Source organism: Notamacropus eugenii, chromosome 6, assembly GCF_028372415.1.
Source record: "Notamacropus eugenii isolate mMacEug1 chromosome 6, mMacEug1.pri_v2, whole genome shotgun sequence".
In the NCBI taxonomy this organism is placed as follows: Eukaryota; Metazoa; Chordata; class Mammalia; order Diprotodontia; family Macropodidae; genus Notamacropus; species Notamacropus eugenii.
In genome coordinates this window covers 56,321,971-56,339,220 of record NC_092877.1, presented here as the reverse complement: position 1 = coordinate 56,339,220, position 17,250 = coordinate 56,321,971, and the positions used below count along the sequence as shown (strand labels likewise).

Here is a 17,250-nt window from a genome sequence, read left to right as displayed (position 1 = left end):
TTGTGTCTGGCACGTAGTAGGCACTTATTAATGTTTATGGATGGATCGATTCTCTCTGCTTCGGTTTTCATATCTATAATATGGGAAGAATATGATTTCTATTACATACTTCAAGGCATTGTCGACAGGACCAAGTAGCATTACACATATAAAGCACTTTAGGGTTACAACACGCTGTGCTGTAGATAACTGCAAGCTACTGATACTTTTCCTCTTCTTTTTAGACCTTTTTCCCAGAATCACTATTTCCTCTAATCTCTCTTATTTTGATAGCCAGTTTTAGAATTTGTCCCTCTGGTCTAAATTTCTCTTTCCCCCTGCTTTCAGTCTTGGATTTTTGGTACGGAAAGAACTTTGTAAACTAAATCATGTTTAAGCTTTAGTAGCAGGTTTAATAGTATTTATCACTTTTTGGTAGGACCCTGTCCATTATGTCATCACATCAGGTTTACTAAAGGGCTACCTAATTGTGCTCAGATTTTAAAATAGGGTTAGACTGAAGTAAGGAGGCCCGGGTTCAAATCCTGGCTCTGATATTTTCTACCTATGTCACCCCATCCAAGTCACATGAATTCTCTGAGCCTCACTTTTCTCCCCTGTAAACTAGGAATCATCATATTTACATGGCTTATATCACAGGGCTACTGTGTATAAAGAACATTACGGTACTCAGGAAATGGGAGGTAACCACAGTGGTCAAAGAGATTATATTCTCCTGTTGCTTTTTGACCACCAGAAGGAGGTTAAGACAAAAATAAGAAAAATTTTTTCCTATGATGTACATATGAATATTGGGTTGAGGGGAGTGAGGGTGGGGCAGGGGTCTGTGGTTTGTAAAACTGGAAGGAGGAGGGAGGCCTCCATGTGTGATCAGAGAGCAGGGTTACTTCTGAAACCAAATTGATCCATTCATTGGCTTGGAAATGGGCCCCTTGGGTTGGGGATTTATGACTCTGACAAGCTGGGAATCATTAAAGGCTCCCTATTCACTGTAGGTGGCTCAAGATGCTGCACTCTACACTGGAGATCCCAGCCTGGGGTTGGAAATGTTTGAAGCTGCTGGAGACATATTCTTCAACGGTTCTTGGGAGAGAGAAAAGGCAGTGTCTTTCTACAGGGTGAGTGGGCGCTAGGACTCCTTGAAGGTCAAAAAGAGTGGGAAACAGGGATCTGAGCCAGAGCTCAAATGGCTTTTGTTGGATCCAGGAATGAACCTGAGTATCTACACTCCCTTTGACCTTGATGAGGGTACTCTTATTCTCCCATCCTTGTAAATTCCTTAGGAACAGGGCCTGTCTTGTTCTCCTTTTCTTTTGCTTTTCTCTTCTCTTTTCTTTGTCCCCCCCTCCTCTGTCCTCTATTCCAGTTTCTCATTCTGTAAAACGAGGGGGTTGAACTTGATGAACTTAAAGGTCTCTTCTAGCTCTAAATCTAGAAACCTTTGATCCCTCTTCCCCCTCCCTCCCATCTCCCCTTTTCCCCTTTTTGATCTGTCTCTCTCAAATCCCACCCAAGTCCAATCAGCTGCTAAGATTCCTAGCTTTCTTTTCTTTATCTTTATTATAATCTCTTTCTTTCTCTTTCTTCTCCACTGTCCTGGCTAAGGGCACTCAGTGTAATCTGCTTGAATTTTTTTTAAGTCTCCTGGTGTTTTTTTCTTGCCTCTAGCCTATGTGGTATTGTGAATAGAATTCTTGATTTGAAGTCAGGAGAAATCTGGGATTGAAACTCATCTCTGGGCATTTAGTCACTGTGCATCCATGAGGAAGACGTTGAATCTCTCTTAGTCTTAGTTTCTTCAACTATAAAACGGGGATCACAATACATGTAGATATTATAATAGTGTGTGCACACACATGTATCATGTACATACATGTATACCTACATATTACCACAACAAATATGCTGATATACATAGAGTATGTGTGCATATGTGCATATAAGGGTCATGTGTGTGTACATGAATGCATACACATATACTTGTGCATATGTAAGAATTAATATTTATAAAGTACTTCCATGTCCCAGGCATTGTGCTAAACACTTTATTAGTATTATTTCACTCAATCCTTTCAATAACCCTGGGAGGTAGGTGCTACTATTGTCTCATTTTAGAACTGAGGGAACTGAGGCAAACAGAGGTTAAACGCCTTGCTCAGAATCACACTGCTAGTAGGTTTCTGAGACCTCATTTGAACTCAGATTTTCCTGCTTCCAGACTCAGTGCTCTATCCTTTGTGCCACCTAGATGTTCCCGAATACACTCGCTCACACACACACACACACACACACACACACACACGTTCCTCAATGGATTATTATGAAGGTCAAATTGAATAATATATGAAGCACTTTTTTTAAACACCTTAAAGCATTTCTTTCTGTCTAGTATAGCTTATGCAGGCTACCAAACTCTTCTTACTAATACACAAATCTCACTACGCTTCTCTCCTTAGAAACCTTTTGAGCTCCTCATTCAATACAGATTCTTTATATTAGCATTAAAGGCCCTCCATAATCTGCCTGTTATATCTTATCTTATATTAGTCTCTTTTGTATAATAATTAATTGTAGAACCCAAGGTGCTGAACTATCATGGGCTATGTTCAATCTTGGTCTCAAAAATCATTGTCTTTGGCTCATTTTTCCCCTACTCAGGGTTTCCGCTGGGAAATTTCAGAATATAAATTCAATATAATTGGTGTCTAGATTTCTATAGCTATGGGTTGAAAAAAAGTTCCTACTTCTATGTAAGCACTCAAGATAACAGTGCAGAGATGAGTTTATCCCACAGAAAGTTCAGAAAACACACCAAAGGGCTCACAGTAATCCATAAACAGTCCATGTAATTCTTTCACATGAGTCCTACCTTTGCCACCAGGAGCAGTCTTTGAATCTCATAGCTCTGTTCTGTGGTTTGAGCTACCCTCAGAAATGAAACAAATGGAGTAGCCAGAGTGGCAGCCTCCCAGGAAGTTGGCCAGCTGTGCTTTCACCCAAGAAGATGATACAGGCTTCCTGCCTTATCCTGCCAAAGGGTTTTGGACTCTCCTAAGAGGCCAACATTCTTGAGGTTGCTTATTGAACAACCCCCTGACATTGTGATGAGTCCCCCTTTTTTTCCACAAAGTGAAACTGTATGTTCCTCCCCAAAGGACTTGGATTCCTTCAGCAGGAAAACAAACTTGGGCATTAGAGAGTGGCAGCCCATCAGATCTTCACTGTCTTCACAGTAAGGACAGAGGCTTTGGCATAGGTCTTTTGATCCCTCACATCATAGATTTATTCCTTTGCCTTTCCTTTAACTTTGTGATAATACTCTTTTTCCCATGACACTCTTTTCCCCACTTCTTCCCTAAGTGGTTGGCACTGCCCAAGAACTACCCCTTATTTCACTAGGGCTAGATTCCAGGATTTTATTAGTCAAGAATCCTTCAAGATTTCAACAGAGTTTAGGAACTTTTCCCTCTTCTAGCCAGGGGACTAGAACTCTGAGGACACACTAACTTCCTATGCTTCTGAAATTCCAAGTCAGCCATTAATCGCCTCTGGGCAAAGGCGAAGCAGTGTTACTGTAGATATGCCCTGGTTTTCCTCCTCTGGGGTCTAGGTATGTTCTGAGCTTTGCTGCTCCCTATATTTAGCATTCTCAGAATCACATAGACAAGACTAACCTTTTTTACAGTCCCAGAACAAAGGAGTAGCTGTGAACCTCAACAGTAGGAGTCAACTGATCCATAAATCAAGTTCCTAGACATCCAAATCAGTCATTTCATCCACAATCACTATGACTCAATGACTCATCCTCATCCTCAATTTATTAAACACCTACCATATGCAAAATGCTATTCTAGGTGCTGGAAATAAAGACAGGAAATAAAACAGTCCTTGACCTCAAAGAACTCATCTTCTACTGGGAAGTACACAAGAAACTTCAGTGGCTCTGTTTTACCTCTAAGATAATATGGATATAGATATACAAATGTAAAATACAAAGTAATTAAGGGGCAGAAGAGAACACTAACAACTGAGGGGTGGGGGAGATGTCAAGAAAGACTTTGTGCTGGACATGCATCTGAACATAACCTTGAAAGGAAGCTAGGGATAGCAAGAGTTACAAGTAAGAGAGGAAAACAGTGCAAGTGAGTGTGGGTTTGGGGGGGAGGGGTGCAGGGAGAAAAACAGCCTGTGCAAATGCCTGAATGTGTGAGATAAAATGGTGAGTATGGGGAATAGGAAGGAGTCCAATTTGTCTGGAATAAAGAGTACATGATGGTGAATAATGTGAAATAAGTCTGAAAAGCTAGGTTGGAACCAGACTGTAAAGGACTTTAAATGTCAAACCAAGGTGTTGTGTTTTATCTTAGCGGCAATAGGAAGCCACTAAAAGCTTCTTGAGCAGAGGGGGCACTTGATCAAACCTGTGTGATAGAAACGTTATGTTGAACATTGTGCAGAGGATAGACTAGAGAGGGGAGGAGAGTCTGCCAACTGGGAGACCAACTGGGAGTCTAATACACTAATCTTGACAAAAAGGTATGGGATCTAAATGAGGCTGATGAGCATATGAAAAATTAATAAGAGTAAGTAGCATTTATTTAGCACTATGTGCCAGGCACTGTGCTAAATGCTTTATAAATATTATCTTAGAGAGAAGGGCACTGGTCTGAGACATGTGGAGGTGAAACTGGAAAGATCTGGCAATTCACTGGATATGTCAGCATGAGGGGAACTCCAGGGTTCAGAGTTTGAAAACAGCATTTGTTACAGCTTCTTATTCACTGGTGGGTGGTGGCTGTTTTTTCCAGGACCGTGCTCTTCCTCTTGCTGTTAGGACTGGTAATAAGGAGACTGAACTCCGCCTGTGCAACAAGTTGGTGGAATTGCTGTACTTTCTCAAGTCGCACCAGGAGTGTCTAGAATTTGCACATACCTCCCTTGCCCTCAGTATACACTTAGGTAAGCCCTGGGCATCAGTGACTTTCTGTGAATGAGAACATCCCTCTCCCTCATCGCTCCTTGCCCCACCTTTGTCAATGATCAGAATTATGGTGGGGGTGAGAGGTAGTAACAGCAGCATAGGAGTGGGATGGGATGGAGAAGGTGAAAGGAAGAAAAGGGGATGGGGAAGAAGGTGGGGATAAAAGCAAGGGAGGAGGAAAGGGAGCATTTATTAAGTGCTTACTCTGTATCAGATACTGTGCTAATTAACTTTACAGATATTATCTCATTTGCTCATTGGAAGGAGGAGGATATCATCGTAACCACTGACATTTATATTTAAAAGCTGGCAAAATGCTTTAAATCCATCATCTCATTTCACCCTTAGGATGAAACTGCAAGAAAGGGGACATAGTTATTCTTGTCCTCGTTGTATGTATGAAGAAACTGAGGCTTATGAGCTAACCCATTGTCACAATGTTAGGAGGTATCAAAAGTGAAATTTGAACCAAAGTCTTCCTGTCTTCAAGGTCCAGATTCTATCCACTAAAGGAATCCTAAAACACAGAATAAAGACTGTTAGAAGACAGTCGGGTGGTGCAATGGATAGAGTTAGACCTGAAGTCAGGAAAACCCAAGTTAGAACCCTTTCTCAGACCGTGATCCCAGGCAAGTGACTTAACATACTCAGAGGAAGCCATACTAGGACACTCTCAAGGTCTCTCTGAAGAACTTTAATATCAATTGTGAGACTTGGGAGATGCTGGCACAGGACTACCCAGTATCAAAGAAGGTACAGTGTTCCGTAAGCAAAGTAAAATCACAATAGAACAAAGAAAACATGAGATGCACAGATCTAGAGACATCTCCATCCCAAACGTTCAACTCTGTGTGCCTGACTTGTTATAGAGCCTTCTGAGCTCTTATCAGACTAATCAACCGCAGCAAACATATTGTACCTTGATGCCAATACCGTGATGTCATCGCTCCTCTTCCAGTATGAAGGACAAATAGCAACAATCTTAGTTTGCTCATCTATAAAATGAGGATGATAATAATTGCTCCTACCTCCCACGGTTGTTTTGAGGATCAAATGAGATAACATGAAAAGTGTATTGCAGACCTTAAAAGCACTGAAATAATGTTATCCATCATCATTACCAGACGGGGATCTGAGAGAGTATGTGTCCAAACTCCCTGCTTTACAGATATGGAAACTTACTCAGACTTGCTTAAAAGATCACAAGGTAGCTAATGACACAACTAGGAGTTGAACCCATTTCTTGATTAACTTCTGGCCAGGTCTCTTTCTATCATAGCATAATTGTCCCTCCACCCCTCACAGTCAAATTTCTGAATATAATAAATAAGCAGATATTGATAAAAGTGATTGGTGGTCACATGATCACTGCCCTCCTGGAGCTTTGGTGACCCAGTGTGTTTGTTCTCTCTGTGGGTCCTTTGTTTCTGTATGATGCGTGGGTTTCTTTAGGAAAAAGAAAAATCATCCATAGGTTGAAATCTGCAGCATCCTTGATCTAACTCATCCTTCCCCACCCCTATGTTGCCTCCCTCAGGAAGCCAGTTAAACGAGCGGGTGGCCTACCATCGGCTGGCCGCAGTCCACCATCGCCTGGGGCAGTGTGAGTTGGCTGAACACTTTTACCTCAAGGCACTGTCTCTGTGCTCCTCACCACTGGAATTTGATGAAGAGACTTTGTATTATGTGAAGGTGTATCTGATCCTGGGGGACCTCATATTCTACGATCTAAAGGTATGTGGAGCAGACTGGGCCCAGTGGGCCCTGGGCAGACATAATTCCTGCTTATCAACAATTTCAAAAACTGCTTTGGGCTGGATTTGGGGGACGAGGTGGAATTCCTCCGCTATGGGTTAAGTGATTCAATGAGGTAGGAAGCTTCTTGTTATTAGTGGTACTAGTGCATAGTAACTAGGTGACATAGTGGTAAATTTAGCACCCAGTCTGGAGTCAGTCAGCCCTGAGTTCAAATCCAGACTTAGATGCCTACTAGCTCAGTGACCCTGGGCAATTCACTTAAACTGTTTGCTTCAGGTTCCTCATCTGTAAAGTGGGGATAATAATAGCACCTACTGCTCAGGGTTGTTGTGAAGATCAGATGAGATAATATTTGTAAAATGTTTAGTTCATTTGTTGTTTCCCCCAGTTGCTAGTGAGACTTTCTAATCCAAGATCACCTTGTATCTGTTTTTTGATCTGGCACATAGTAGGGGAACAGCTAGGTGGCATGATAACGTACCTGTCCCGTAGTCAGGAAAACCTACATTCAAATTTTGCCTGAGGCACTTACTAGCTATATATTTATATGGCAAGTCACTTAACCCCTATTTGTCTCAGTTTACTTATCTATAAAATGGGGATAATAATAGCACCTACCTCTCAGGGTGGTTGTGAAGATCAAATGAGATAATATTTACAAAGTGTTTAGCACAGTGCCGGGCATATAATAAGTACTAGGTAAGTAAACGTTAGTTATAATAAAAATTACAATAGCTATTTATTATTAGTCATTATTTAAATAGATTTTTTTATTTATCAATATTTTATTATTATTGAACTATTATCATTATTGCTTCTACTGTTATTCACTTTCATTTTTGAAAACCAACTTGGATTAAATAAGTATTAAGAGCTAAATATATACAATGGACCATGCTAGATTTGGGGGTGGAAGATCCAAAGATAAATTAGACAAAGTCTCTTCCCCTGCAGTCTAGAATCAATCAATGAATGGTGCATTTTTTTTAAGCCCTTGCTTTTCCATGTCCCGTGCTAGACTCTGGGGCTATGAAACCAGAACTGAAATAGTCTTGCCCTCAAGGAGCTTAGATTCAAATTATTTAGATTATATACATACACAGGTACATAAAAACAGATCAAAAAGCAGATACAAGATGATCTTGGAGGACCCACGAGAGCTGATAAGTTGATCCAAAGGGAAGGTGTAGAGAGAACAGAAAAGAGGAACCAAGACAGACCCCATGCTTAGGAAGGGAAGGGCAGGGCATGGATGATAATACAACAAAGGAGACTAAGGAACAGAACCAGAAGAGATCAGTAGCTTAAAAACTTAAGCAGGATAGAGTGTACAAGAGGAGGGGATGGTAAAGTGTGTCTACCATCACAGAGGGATTTACTAATAATAAGTTTATGCATTGCTTTTTAAGGTTTCCAAAACATTTTTCATATACCGTTTCATTTATCAAGTTGATGACAATCTATTGGACTTGTGAGGTGAGGAAAATGTCCACAATGACTGAGGATATGACGCTGGATGACTGGGAGAATGTAACATTAATAGAAACAGGAAAGTTGAGAGGAAGGTTGGATTTGGAGAGAAGGAAGATGAATTCATAGGATCATAGTTTGAGCTGAAGATGGGAACTTAAAAATCCAATCTTCTCCTTTTCCAATTGAGAAAACAGAGAGGATGAGTGACTTGCTTAAAGTCACACAACTTTAGTTTGAAGTTGGTTGAGTTTAAGGTGTCAATAGGTCTCCCAAGTAGCGATTTCTGTTACTTACTTGGACACATGAAATTAGAGCTCAAGAACTCTGTGTAACCCTGAGCAAATCCCTTTCCTCCTATGTAGTCTGAGAGTGTTGGACGAGACAACCCAACCATCTCTGACTTTCCGTGTTCAGAATTGCTTTTACCTCTGACATATGATGCTGAAATCCCTGTATCATTTACCTCTCAGCATTGGCTTTCTCAGCCCTGCCTGAATGCACAGTGACAGCTAGTGACCAGTATCCATCACTGCAGTCTCTTCTGAATTTAATTGGAAAAGGGATTTTGGTATTTATTCAGTCTTAGGAGCATAAAAGGGAAATGCTAGAAGAAAGCTTAGACCTCTAGACAAAGCCCCTTTATTCTATAGATGACGTGACTTACTGTAAAGAGCTTTGCAGACCTTGAAGCACTGTATAAATTTGAGTTCCGCCATTTTATTGGTATTTGTTATTATTGCCCAAGACCATACAGTGACTTATTCCTTCAATAAACTTTTACTGAGTGTCTACTACATTCTGTGCTTGGAGCTATGTTATTGTTATTGCTTGGGGCTATGACATGATACAAGCCAACAGTTTAGGGGAAAGGAAGCACAAAGACAATGTCACCTCTATCCTTGAGTTAGGAAGTAATTCAATGACAATCTGCCAACAACTTTCATTTAGCACTGCTTGTCAGGAGGAATACAATACCAGCCCTGAACTTAAGGATCCTATGATCAACTTATGATCCACATACAACCTCAAACAATAAAAAATTAAAAGGTCCAGATGGTCAGCTCAAGACCAAGTCATAAAATATGCCAAGGATCATAGATTTCAATTTAGAAAGAACTTCATTGGTCACCTAGTCCAGTTCCTTCATTTTATAGATGAGGAAGCTGAGATCCAGAGAGGTAAAATCTTTCCCAAAATCATACTGGCATGAGAAACTGTCTAGGCCCCAGATTTCCACCGTACCAAGATGCTCCTTGAGTTTGTGGTGTTCATCCTTTACATAATTCAACAAGGAATGTGCTAGGTTCTTCGGGGAGGGGAGGGGCCATAAACAAAGCAATCCCTGACCTCAAGAAGCTTACATTCCTTTATTATTCCTACCTCAGCATACACACACACACACACACACACACACACACACACACACACACACACAGAGCCAGTGTCTATACCTTAACACCTTGATCATGCTATATACCACTATATATTTTTTCTTCCCCTGTCAAACCTCACATAAATGAATGGATGAATGAATCCATCCCCCTCCCCTCATGGTTAAATGGGTACAAAGAGAGATGGGATATAGCGTAAAGACCTTTGGCTTTAGAATCAGGAGAGCCAAATCTCAGTCCCTTTGTGGTTGTTATTATTCAGTGGTGCCCAACTCTCCGTGAACCCATTTGGGTTTTTCTTGGCAGTGGTACTAGAATGATTTGCCCTTTCCTTCTCTAGCTTATTTTACAGATGGAGAAAATGAGGCAAACAGGGCTAAGTGACTTGTCAAGGGTCATACAGCTAATAAGCGTCTGAGGCCAGATTCCAATTTAGGTCTTCCTGACTCCAGGCCCAGCGCTCTATCCACTGCACAACCTTGCTGCTTAGTTTCAGTCCTACTCTGCTCTTTAATGAGCCTCTTGGCCTTGGGTGAGTCAGTGAATCTCAGCTTTGTCCTCTGAAAAATAAGGGGAATGTTTATACTACCTACTGTAGTATGATGTCATGAAAATAAGATGTGTTCAGATCTTTTCTCTGATGCCTCCTAACTATGTGGTAATGGATAAGTCATGGAATTGTTGAGAAAAGTCTTTTGTCAAGCTTAAAACATTATTTCAATGTTAGTTATTGTTACAATATTGTTATTATTATCATTATTACAGGCTCTAAAATCTATACATTATTTTGACTTATTGAGGGCCTTTTTAGCAAAGGATTCTTGGTCCTCTAAGTTAATTTGTTAATGAAGTATTATTTCTTCCCTAAGTACTGAAGGGGGACCTCAAAGGATTCCATTCCTTAAAATAGGCAGTGTAGTACATTGGAAAGAGGATTGGATTTGGAATAAGACCTAATTCTACTGCTTATTGCCTATGTGACCTTGGGCAAGACACAGTTTCTTTGGAACTCAGTTTTCTCATCTGTTCTTAACTTTTTTATGTGTCCCAGACCCCTATGGCTGTTGGTGAAGCCCACAAACCCTTCTCAAAATCATATTTCTAAATGCATAAAATGCATTCTTAATCTTTTGCATGTTTTATAGACCACTTTGGCAGTCTAATAAAGCCTAATAAAACCTAATAAAGAAATCCAAAGATGTAATATTTCCTCTACATTCTACTAATGGATACTTGGAAGGTCTATTCAACCAGGTCAACAACCCCTGTGTCAAAGGGATATAGGCACTTAAGAGAGGATCAGCCTAGCAGAGCTTAGAAAGCCTCAAGACTAGGAGACTGGTCACCAGTGGATGAAAGTTTTTAGTCATAGCAGTTCATGAAATAATCTACTGCTAAGTCATAGAGGAGTTATGGTCCACACTGGTAGAAGTGGGTGATGGGTAGGAAGGAATGTCATGGATGAAATCACAGATCCTTAAATACTGAAATGTTAGACCATCCAGCTTAGAAATGCAGGAATGGAAAGGTCAGGTTCATAGAGATGAAGTTTGGGGAGTCATTCACAACTGAAATCTTGAGTGTAGGTTTCCTATGTTAATTGATGTTTGTTTTTTTTGCAAGGTAGGGGGGAATAGTCTGGTGGGTATGCTTGATGGAGGCAGGAGACTTAGTGGACCACGTAATGGATTGGAGATTAAGGGCTGTAAATACTAATCCAGGTAACCCCAGAATCCATTACACTAACTTTTTAAACCTCAAATAGAATGGAATAGTAAACAAGGTTGTGGGACTCTGGTGAGCAGACTAATGCCATTATAAAGCACTTTATAATGTGGTTACTAAGTAATGATGGGGGATCCTGGAGCAGGAAGCAATTGGTTTGATATCAGGTCAGATACAGGGATAAACTGATCTTGAAAGGAGATGCAGAGATAAATCGGTGTTGTGCATGTGAATGTCCTGTGGGGAAGAAAGTATAGCTCCTTAGTTCATAAGCCTATGGATTCAGGTAATCATATTATCATTCTATGTGGAGATCGTAGCTAAATGACCACAGTATAACAGAAAGTGCTTTGGATTTGGATTCAGAAAACCTGGCTACAAATTCCCTCTTTGGTCCTTATTGGCTCCATGGCCCTGTGCAAGCCACTTAGCTGCAAAATGAGAACTTATAAGCAGAGCATTTGCTAAACCCTAAAGCTCATTTTTATGTGCACTGAAGCAGGGAGGTATAATGGGTAAAGTGATAGGTTTTAACACTTACTAGCTGTGTGACCTTGGGTAAGTTACTTAATCTCTGGATGTCTCAGGCAACTCCCTAGGACTGATGTACTAAGTTCCAGACCAGTTGCAAACCTTGGTGAAGTCTCTGATTCTTTATTTCTTCTATCTGTTAGACTCATAGAGTTATTTTTACTATAACTATAATGATAATCGTTGTTATTTCAGGACCCATTTGATGCTGCTGGCTATTACCACCTTGCACTGGCGGCAGCTATGGATTTAGGGAACAAGAGGGCTCAGCTGAAAATTTATACCAGGTTGGCTACAATCTACCACAACTTTCTCATGGACCGGGAGAAATCCCTCTTTTTCTACCAAAAAGCAAGGACCTTTGCCATGGAGCTGAATGTTCGAAGAATTAACCTGGCCCCTAACCGATACTACAGGGGAGCAGCCTGGATTGTGTCCAAGAGCCACGCATGAAATCTTCTTCCTATATTATATGCTGTTAAAAAAGAAAACAAAACCAAATCCACATGTATAATAGACATATTTGTTAATATATGAGAAATCCAGTGTCACAGATTGATGTCTCTCTGGTAACCATAACTTAAAGGATTATTTTTTTTTTTGCATTAAAACATATTCTGTGTGTATTTAAATGCTTCAATGTGCAAACACTTTTTTTCAAATAAACTCAGTAAGAGAATGGAAAGGCATCTGAAAGAAAATAATTATTTATCTGATGATGTCTTGAGATAGCTAAGAATCTGTTTTCTGATAATGATCTGCTGCATGACAATGTCATTTGATGTAAATTTTTTTATTCCATACTCCATTTCTCATCCAGCACCTAGTGTTTCCTCACCCAGGAATTTTCTTTAGGAATGACTTGGTTTGTGCTGAAGTTATCCGGGTGCTGAGGAAAGATAAGTTACAATGGATGAGAACACAGGCTGGTTTGTTGCGTGAAAAACTTTCTCACTTTAGAGTCCAAAAGTAGAATGGTCTGACTTTGGAGAGGGTGGTTTGGTCACCCCTCTCCCTCACTGGATTATAAACAATTATAAGCTGCTTGTCATCTTGACAAATCTAACAGAATGGGGATTCCTTTAGGGGTGAAGTACAAATTAGACTACCTGGTCACTGAGTTCACTTAAAATTCTACGATTCAAGATGAGAGTAAGATTTGGTGTCTCCATCCCTTCTCCCACTTTCTCATGCTGAGGTTCCAAAAAACTCTGAGCCTTTGTCAAGGATTGAGACCTCTGCTGGGAAAGAGTACAAATGAAAAGCCCTCTAACCATGTTCTTACCATGAGTTGTGTGTGTCAGTCAATTAATGATAAGCACTGGGGGTACAGTGAAAAAATATGGTCCCTGCCTTCAAGGACCTTACATTCTAATGGGGAAGATGGCATGTAAATAACAAAGTACATACAAAATTAGTATAGAAAGGATGGAAAGTAGTCTAAGGGAAGGCCCTAGCAGTAAGTAAAGGGGAGAAGGACTAGGAAATGCATCTAACAGGTGAGATTTAAGCTGAGTCTTGAAGGAAACCAGGGAAACAAAAGGTGGAGGTGAGGGGGCATTCCAGCTATGGGGACAGACAGACAGCTGGTTCAAAGACTTGGAGACAGATGATAGAACATCAAGTTTGAGGAACTACAAGTATACCAATGTAACTAAGGCTGTAGAATGTATGGAAGGGAGCAACTTGGAGAAGACTGGAAAGGGAGGAATGGGCCAAGTCATGAGGAGTTTTATATGCCAGAAGAGTTTACATTTGACCCTGGAGGTCAGGGAGGTGACATGGGTAGGTTTCAGATCTACACTTTAGAGAAGTCACTTTGGCAGCTGAGTGGAGGAATGAATTAGATCAAGGAGAGACTTGAGGCAGGGAGGATATTTAGAAGACAATCCTTCCTTAACTCAGGAGAGAAATGATAAGGGTATGAGTAGAGAGAAGGGGATGTGTATGAGAGATGTACAGAAGGTGAAAACAATGAGATTTTCCAATAGATTGGATTTTCAGGGTGAGGGAGAGTGACAACACCAACCTTTCAACCCTGGGTAACTGGGAGGATGGTGGTGGTCTTAAAAGCAATAGGAAAGCTGACAAGAGAAACTGTTCAGGGGAAGGGAGATAATGAGTTCTGTTTCGGACATGTTGAATTTGTGAAATCCATGGAATATCCAGTTTGAGATGTCCAAGAGGCAGCTGGAAATGACTAGAGCTCAGCAAAGAGTCTAAGTCTGGATGTAGAGATCTGGGAATCATTTGAATAGAGAGGATAATTGAACCCATGGGAGCTGGTGAGATCACCAAGTGAGATAGGATAAAGTGAAAATAGAAGGGGGCTCAGGAGACAGTTTTGGGAGGCACAGAAGGTTAGTGGGAGTAACACAGATAAAGAATCAACAAAGAAGACCAAGAAGGACTGGTTGGACTTAGTAGGAGATCCAGGAAAAAGCAACATCACAAAAACTTAGAAGAGACAGTACCCAGGAGGAAAAGGTGATTAAGGATATCAAATGCTGCAGAGAGCACAACATATTTCCATTTTATAACTAAAGAAAGGAGGGAATCAAGCATTATTAAGCACCTACTATTTGCTTTACCCCTTACAAATATCTCATTTGATCCTCACAACAACCTAGGAAGTAGGTGCTATTATTATCCTCATTTTACAGTTGTGGAAATTGAGGCAGGAAGAAATTAAGTGACTTGCTGAGAATCAAACAGCTAATAAATGACAGGCTGGATTTGAACTCAGGTATTCCTGACTCCAGGCTCACGGCTTTATCTGCATTGTCAACAGTTGCCCCCTCTCCTAAGGAAACTGAGACTCAAAAAGATTAAATGAGCTTTCTAGTTAGAATAGCAGCATGTATCAGCAAATAACAATACTCCATCACAAGAATAGTGCTATGGAGTCTGACTTTTGATGAAACTTCAAATATTGAAGAAAATATTTCCTTCAGTGGTACTGAAACAATCAATTTGTGGTATGAAGAGGAGTGTACGTAGAGGAGTGGATTTGGGAGATCTGGGCTAAAATCTCAGCTCTGTCTATGGCACCTGTTGTGTGACCATAGACAGGTAAGTCACTTAATATCTCTTGGCCTCAGTTTTTTCACCTATAAAATAAAGATACCAACACATACTCCCTTCTTTTTAAAAAAATATTTATTTCTATTTTTCAATATTCACTTTTATAAGATTTTCAGTTCTGTATTCCCCCCCTCCACCTTCCCCATTCCCCAAGATGACATGCAATCAGACAGGCTATACATGTGCAATCGTTTTAAACCACATACTCCACTCTTAATAGTCGTGAGGAAAGTGCTTTGTAAACTTTAAAGAGCTATGGCAATCTGAGCCATTGTTGTTAGTGGTATTTATTATTATACTTTCCAGTCCCTTCCCCTGATCCCATCACCACTCATACCTTACCAGCCGCCAATCCTGGAATTACTCCTGCCGTGTACCATTTCTGTTCCCTATATGCTTTTGGAAGAGGAAGAAAGACTTCCCACATCCTAACTGGAATTCACCATGAATTGTTATCTAATCTCCACCACTCTCCAGCAGCCTTCTGAGCCTGGAAGATCCCCTCTGCTCCATGACCAAGGCCTTCCTCTGATTTGGTCATTCCTTCTGGGACCTCCAGGCCAGTCACATTCACTCATTTCTTCCTCTTTAGCTTCTGCTCCTGACTCTCCAAATTCCTCCTCCCCTTCCCCATTCCCCCACACTCTTCAGCATCCTTTCCTTCATGGTCTTCCCATGTTAAGATGCATGTTATGGAGAACAGGGCTGTCTTTGTGTTTCTATTTGGATCCCCAAACCTCAGCACAGTTACCAATACATAGTAAATATTTAAATGATTGGTGATAAGGACTTAATTCTTCCTTAATAGGCTTTCTATCATACTTCTCTATCCACATTATTCCAAACTTTCTCTTTTCTCCTCAAGCATCCTTTCAGCCTTTCAGCACAAGACCTTTGTGTCATCTCTTACTGAGGAAATAGGAGCTGTCCTCCCTGAGCTGCTTCTTCTCATTAATTCTCTGTCTCAAAACCTTTTGATCTCATCCTTTTTCTTTTTCTAATCTTTAATCATTACTTAACCATCTTGTCACTTTGGGCAACTCCTAAACTTCTCATAGCCTTGGTTTTCCTATCTGTAAAATGGGGTTAACTATACTTGTTTTGCCTACCCAGTAGGACCCTTGGAGGATCAAAATGAAATCATGGATGTGAAAGTGTTTTGTAAAACAATGATAATAATTTGTTGTTATTCAGTTGTTTTAGTCACGTCTGACTCTGTGATCTTATTTGGGATTTTCTTGGCAAAGATACTGGAGTGGTTTCCCATTTCCTTCTCCAGCTCATTTTACAGATGAGGAAACTGAGGCAAACAGAGTTAAGTGACTTGCCCAGGGTCACACAGCTGGCAAGTGTCTGACACCAGATTTGAACTCACAGAGATAAGTCTTCCTGACTCCAGGGGTCTGTCTATTTTGCCACCTAGTAGCCCTAATAAAAATGGCTAGTATTTATACAGTACTTCAAAGTTTACAAAGCACTTTACAAATATTATCTCCTTTGATCTGCACAACAACCTTGGAAAGTAGGTGCTATTAAATGGGGATCCATTTTTCAGATGAGGAAACAGGCAGAGTGACCTGCCCAGAGTCAAATAACTAGGAAGTGTCTGAGGCTGGATTTGAGCTCAGTTCATTCTGACTCCAGATCCTGTACTATGTTCACCACACAATAGTGTATGTAACCTATATATATTGTCAATATCACAATAAAATTAATAAATACTATCAGAAGTCAGAATCAGCGATTGTTAACCATTTCCAAAAGACTCATTTTGCACCCTTCAGTAATTCGGGGCAAGTGGTTTTCTGTCCACTGGAATTCTGATTAAGTCATAACCCAGAGAGTGCCCAGTGATGAGTCTCTGAATAAACAGATGTTTGGCTTGAAAGAAGTCATATTTCCAAGTCATTCTCATGGCCCTTCAGTAGCTGAAAGGTGATCAGTTCATTTCTACCAAACCAGTGTGCCATTTCAGAAAAAGGCTTGACTACGGGGGTTAATTTTCTTCTTAGGAACTCTAATCCTTTCCAAGCCTTAATTTCCTCATAGGTAAAGTGAGATATTTGGACTAGAAGTAGCAGCATTTAGAATCAGAAGACCTGAGTTCGTATCCTGACCCTGCCTCATGACCTCAACAAATTACTTAACTTCTTTGTGACTCATTTTTCCCACCTGTAAAATTGTTGGGGAGTGGGAGGGGTTATGCAACTAAAGACATTGAACTAGAAGAGACTTACTAACCGTGTGGCCTTTAGAGAGTCACTTACCTTTCTGGGCTTCTGTGTCTTCTGGAAAATGGGGTTGGAC

General features: G+C 40.5%; 1 protein-coding gene across 11 annotated transcripts in view; it reads left to right on the top strand.

Annotated features, from left to right (window-relative positions):
* Positions 1-12,544, top strand: part of SH3TC1 (SH3 domain and tetratricopeptide repeats 1) — a 104,078-nt gene extending 91,534 nt beyond the window's left edge. For 10 of the 11 annotated variants that reach the window (XM_072620143.1, XM_072620142.1, XM_072620139.1 and 7 more), the window contains 4 exons: positions 996-1,118; positions 4,809-4,959; positions 6,519-6,715; positions 12,055-12,544. In XM_072620143.1, the coding sequence (XP_072476244.1) occupies positions 996-1,118; positions 4,809-4,959; positions 6,519-6,715; positions 12,055-12,312 (729 nt within the window). In that variant the 3' untranslated portion in view covers positions 12,313-12,544. Of the gene's footprint in view, positions 1-995; positions 1,119-4,808; positions 4,960-6,518; positions 6,716-12,054 lie in introns of those variants that run through there. The other variant, XM_072620146.1, reaches the window with a different exon arrangement.
* Positions 12,545-17,250: the final 4,706 nt, after the last annotated feature.